Source organism: Perissodus microlepis, chromosome 3 (assembly GCF_051167445.1).
Source record: "Perissodus microlepis isolate ML-2025 ecotype Zambia chromosome 3, ASM5116744v1, whole genome shotgun sequence".
Taxonomy (NCBI): Eukaryota; Metazoa; Chordata; class Actinopteri; order Cichliformes; family Cichlidae; genus Perissodus; species Perissodus microlepis.
The window spans coordinates 34,303,646-34,309,072 of NC_140463.1; the positions used below are offsets into that span (position 1 = coordinate 34,303,646).

Genomic DNA, 5,427 nt, shown 5'->3' on the forward strand with positions numbered 1-5,427 from the left:
TGGAGTTACTGCATAGACAAAGGATGTTTGATTATGGAGGAAATATGAGTAGAAGTCCTCTTTGTCTGCTTTTCCACTCATCTTTAGTCCATCTCTTGTACCTGACCATTTTCAAAGGAATGCTTTTTGTTTGTAAGCCACTTCACACTAACCTATGAATCATTTAAGCATAAAAAATACACCTAACCCGAAGGATGAACCAGTGTTATGTCTACACAGCCTAATAAAACATGTCAGATCCAAACCCAAGTATGCAGAGATGCCTCTGGCCCTTCAGTTGATCCATCTACGGTTCACTGAAGCCTCATCAGAAATGGTCTGAGTGGAAGTGAGGCTGTTAAGAAGCTGTTCTTAAGGAAACAAAACAGACAGAAAAGGCTGAGATCTGAAAATCAGTGGAAACAGGTGTGATGGAGAAATTACTCCAAAATAGTGGCTCTTATGTTGAGGTCTGGACTCTGAACAGTATTTGGTGATATCCATAGGTTCTAGACTTTAGATAGTCAATGGCCGTCTAAAGCATGCAAAGATCCTTGTAGAGGGTTCCTTGCACCAGGAAACACCGTGCTGTGCACGTTACAGAAACAGCGCTGTAGACAGTAATGTTTTACACCAGTCTGTTGACTTTTTCAGATTCTAGCTTTGGCATTTCTATCTTCCAGCCATGGCTGCTGTCTACCAGCAACCCATCCAGGTAGTGACGGTTGCCACCACTAATAAAAACTCCGGGCGATGGAGCACCAACCTCTGTAATTGCTGCTCTTCACCTGTAAGTGAAGCCAGCAAATTTTACAAACAGCAGTGATTTCTGCATCAACTCTGTGCTATTTTGAAAACACAAGATGCAAGTCATGAAAGGAGACGTTAATGAAAACTGTTACAAACTCAAGCATATCTTACATCTCTATGAGTTTTTCTTCCCTCAAGGTTGCTACGGCCTTTGGTGTTTCCCCTGCATGCAGTGTGAGACAGTCAATAGACATGGATGGTGCTGCGCCTTGCCTCTCCTGGACGGTTGCTGTGTGGTGTCCTACTTATTCCGCAAGTCCATCAGGGAGCGCTACAACATCCCTGTAAGGCTGGATGACCAGTAAAATTGAAAGTGAAACCTATTTTTATAGGAAATAAGAATTAAAGTTAAACTTAACAAGCCCAAAGTGAGATAATATCGCAGCCCTGTTTTTGATGTTGTATCCAACAACATTTTAAACTGTTGCAACCACGACAGCTTCAGAGAGACTACATTAACTCCTGCTGCTTGATCCTCTCTCCTTCTTCACTTCTCCTTTGCAGGGTTCATCCTGTGCCGACTACTGTCAAATATTTTGGTGTTACGAGTGTGCTTGGTGCCAGATGCATCGTGAGCTGAAAATCAGGGCCAGGCAGGCACCTGCCATCTTGACGGTGGTCACCACGCAGGTCATCCATGGATAGAATATCAACCTCGTGTGTCAAGTGCATGTCACTTTTTCTTAATTAAACTTATTTGTCATAATATTGCAATTAAAAAACATTTAAGAAACATTTAGTTGTTTTTACAGCTTGAAATGAAAGCAAAGAAATGTAGCCCCTTTGTATCTGCTTTTTCATAGCATTGCAGAGCTCATTGCGAGTGCTAGCATGGTGTAGGTGATACGTGACAGCCACATTAGTTGCTTTACTTTTAGAACATTTTTATTACGAAGATGTTTGAACTTTTCATAAATGCGTTGTTAGTGCATTAAAAATGAGGATATATCATGACATAGCGTATAATATCATCACTTTCTTCCAATCGTTCCCCAACTGGGTTTAAGCTATGCTAAAATAAAGCATTCATAGTCACCTGTCTAATGCATTCTTTCACCTTTTTTATACAAATGTATGAAAACATGTCTTCAAACCTTTCACCCTTTTCTCAAACCCTAAATACAAAAGCCAAAATGACCTGCATCAAAACTGTTTGTCTGTGGCCGAAACCACACAGTAGTTTTAGATCATGGTTGCCTTAACAACGTTTAGCCCGTTTTTAATTAAACAGACTCTGTCTGGGCTGCAATAATTTTACAGTCACCCACGTATTGCCTTCCTTCTCTTTCTTATGGTTCTTGGTGTGTTCCTGTTCAGCATATTGTCTGCTGTTACTGTAGTTTCTTGATGTATGTGTGGATGTTTGTATCCAGCATCTGTTTCTGGATCGCCTGTTTAAATATGCTGCATCAGATATGTTTGTCTCAACCCTTTTCATTTAGAAGTATAACAACATAAAAACATATATATACTAGTGGCATTAAAAGATAAACAAATAACTGAAGACCTTCTTTGGGCAGCCCAACAGTGCCCTCTACAGTAAAGTTGATGTTAGCACAGCCTCACCTTCTTTCTTTCGCCATTATTTTGTTTCTAACCTTCAGTAGCTTGGGGTAAAATGAATGGTTAATATCAGATCTCCCCATGAGGTGATAGATAGATAGATATTCCCTGCAGTATTTTATGGGTTAAAGTGTTTATAGTCATAACAACAGGCTGACAATCTTTGTTGTTTCATTAAACCAATTTTTATTTGTGTTTCTCCATCAAATCAAAGGCTTTGTAGAACTAGCCAGCTGCAATTCTTCATTTTTAATAGATTTATGTTGAGCATTTCTCAACAGCTTTCTGAGTATGGAGGCCTACAAGTGTCAAAATGAATAAACCACATCAATCAAATTAATTAATTAAAATGGGAACTACATAAATTAATAATGTATCAGATGTTTTCAATGAAATGAACTGATATTTAATTAATTATTTAATAGTTTGTTTATTTTATTCATTTTAGTATTTGTGCCTTGGTTAACATATTCATTCTTAAATTTTTCAGTTTCATGTAGTCCAAGCTGAAGTTTCAGCAGAAACCGATCCTTCATTTAACTGAAGAGATTTTATATGAACACAGGTTAAACTCAAGAAAAATTACAACAAGAGCAATCAAGTTTTATTAAGCACAGATATGTCAAGCACACCTGATATGTCAATGAAAGCTTTAAAAAAATCAAATTTTAAAGCTTAAGTGTTTAAAACTGTATGAAAGAAAACTAACATGGAACACGGAACCACAGTTGATGGTCGGAGCTAATGACTACACTGTAGTAATGAGCTGTGCAGGGCTCTGAAAATGAAAGCAGATAGGACACTATGCTACAAACTGAACTAATCCCTTCTTACGTGCAAAAAACTAAACAAACCCCAAAACCACAACAGGCCCTGAACATCAAAAGTGGTTGTATCTTATCCACGGACCACCTGAGTGGTGACCACTGATGAGTTAGCAGGCTGCTGGTTTTCCCTGATGTTCAGCTCACGATACATCTGGCACCAGGCGCATGGGTGACAGAAAATCACATTGCTGGCATCATCAACGAACGAGCCCTGCAGGATGGAGAAAAAGGAAGAAGAGAGTGAGGGAGAGGATGAAGCAATGAAGCAGAAGGAGTTACTGTGATTTAATTTAATGAAGCTGTCATGCAGGCATGTGCGGTGTGGAGTCCTGCCTGGGCCCCTCAACAATAATATTTAACTATTAATCACAATTTTGCTAAATAAAAGGATCTGGCTTGCATCAGTCACATCACCACCATTTAACCAATGATTGCCCTTGAAGGTAGAACGCGCTGGTTATGAGCCGGGAATTAACTCACAAAGAAAACGTGCATTGTTTTTGCCTCCTGAGCGGTGTGGAGTTGTAGGAGAAACACAGCTTAATTGGGAGACGCAGACACAGATTGATGCAAAGGAAACTAGGTGTACAGCTCACACTATAGTCTATAGCACACAGCAGTATTAGCTTATTATGTAGTGGTTAGTTGTTCTTCTGTGGCAACTGACGAATTGAAACAAATGAGCATTTCTACAGGGCTTATATTTCAATAAAAACTAACTAATATACATATCCACATAATTATGGATTATTATAATTACAATATTATGAAAAAAACCCACTGTATTTTCAAAAATACATTAAGAAACAGATTATATTCGATTTATATTTCAAATATGACAAAATGCTGAATTTACAGCAGCAAAATTATTGTATCTCTACAGTTTAAATATTTAATAAGCTTTCTGCCTGCACAGAGTGGACAGTTAAACAATCACTGAAACATCATAAATACAGTATTTTATTCTTATTACTTTAATATCAGAGCACTAGGAATAAATAATAGGAGAAGGATTCTGGAAGAAAACTTGTGGCCATATTGGACTGGAGAAGATATAAAATGTCACTGTATGTGTGTGTGTCTATGTGTGCATGTTTTATGTGTATAGATTTTTAAAAATTATTACTCATGTTATAACATTGTCCAGACATGCCCTGTAAGGATATGAGGAGAAAACAGTGTCAAAAGGAGCTGTGTGAGGCTGCTAAAGGCAGCGGATCCTTCACCAGCTGGATTAAAAAGAGTAGGTAACAATAACACGTACCAGTTATGGCATTGCTGGTACAAACACAGCTGCAATGATTTGGTTCAATAACATTTTTCTATTATTACTTTATTATGGATTAGGTGCAAAAGTTATTCAGTTTCGATAATTAAATAATAGTTTAAAGCAATAGCAATTTGTGCCTTGTTCTCAGATGGACAGCGAGTGGAGCTCGATAGCTCAGATGAGGAGATGGAAGGAGGGAGAGAGGCAAAGAGTGAATCAAAGACAAAGCCTAATTTATTTTCATCTGTTGACATCCATTGCTGTCACCAATCTTTGCATTTTATTTTTATGATAATAATAATAATAATAATAATAATAATAATAATAATAATAATAATAATAATAATGGATTGGATTTATATAGCGCTTTTCAAGGCACCCAAAGCGCTTTACAATGCCACTATTCATTCACTCTTGCATTCACACACTGGTGGAGGCAAGCTACGGTTGTAGCCACAGCTGCCCTGGGGCAGACTGACAGAAGCGAGGCTGCCATATCGCACCATCGGCCCCTCTGCCCAACACCAGTAGACGGTAGGGTAAAGTGTCTTGCCCAAGGACACAACGACCAGGACAGAGAGGCCGGGGATTGAACACTTGTTATCAGCAGCAGAAGCAGCAGCCACCCCTCAACAGCAACAGTGTACACCATCAGGTAAAAGGTAGGCCATGTTTGCTTTGCATTGTTCCCACCTGATGACAGTGATATAGCATGATGCAATTCCATATTAGATTCTTAATGAATGTGGGCTGTTGTTCTTCAGTCTGGTTCTATATGCCCCCTTTTAACTTTGAGCATCCGGCCCTTTAAACATCTCTGCATGGCCCCACTGTGATGGTTGTAACTGTTTAAAATGTGGGGTATACTACAGTATCAGCAACAGCACCGACAGCAGACTGAAGATGTTGGTTTAAGACTGTTCACACTGATTGTTAATTATTCTGAACTCAAACCAACATGACTAGAAAGAGAAACAT

General features: G+C 38.7%; 1 protein-coding gene across 1 annotated transcript; it reads left to right on the plus strand.

Annotated features, from left to right (window-relative positions):
* The first annotated feature begins 664 nt into the window (after positions 1 to 664).
* LOC146391289 (cornifelin homolog B-like) lies at positions 665 to 1,434 on the plus strand. The gene is made up of 3 exons (XM_084922729.1): positions 665 to 773; positions 928 to 1,073; positions 1,294 to 1,434. Exons 1-3 carry the CDS (start codon positions 665 to 667, stop codon positions 1,432 to 1,434), a joined length of 396 nt encoding a protein of 131 aa, XP_084778855.1.
* Positions 1,435 to 5,427: the final 3,993 nt, after the last annotated feature.

What these genes read in the sequence shown, in the direction of transcription:
- LOC146391289 (XM_084922729.1), top strand. Translation starts at nt 665, where the DNA reads ATGGCTGCTGTCTACCAGCAACCCATCCAGGTAGTGACGGTTGCCACC. An exon ending in TTGCTGCTCTTCACCTGTAA is followed by an intron (nt 774 to 927) that starts GTGAAGCCAGCA and finishes TCTTCCCTCAAG; the next exon opens with GTTGCTACGGCCTTTGGTGT. An exon ending in GGGAGCGCTACAACATCCCT is followed by an intron (nt 1,074 to 1,293) that starts GTAAGGCTGGAT and finishes TCTCCTTTGCAG; the next exon opens with GGTTCATCCTGTGCCGACTA.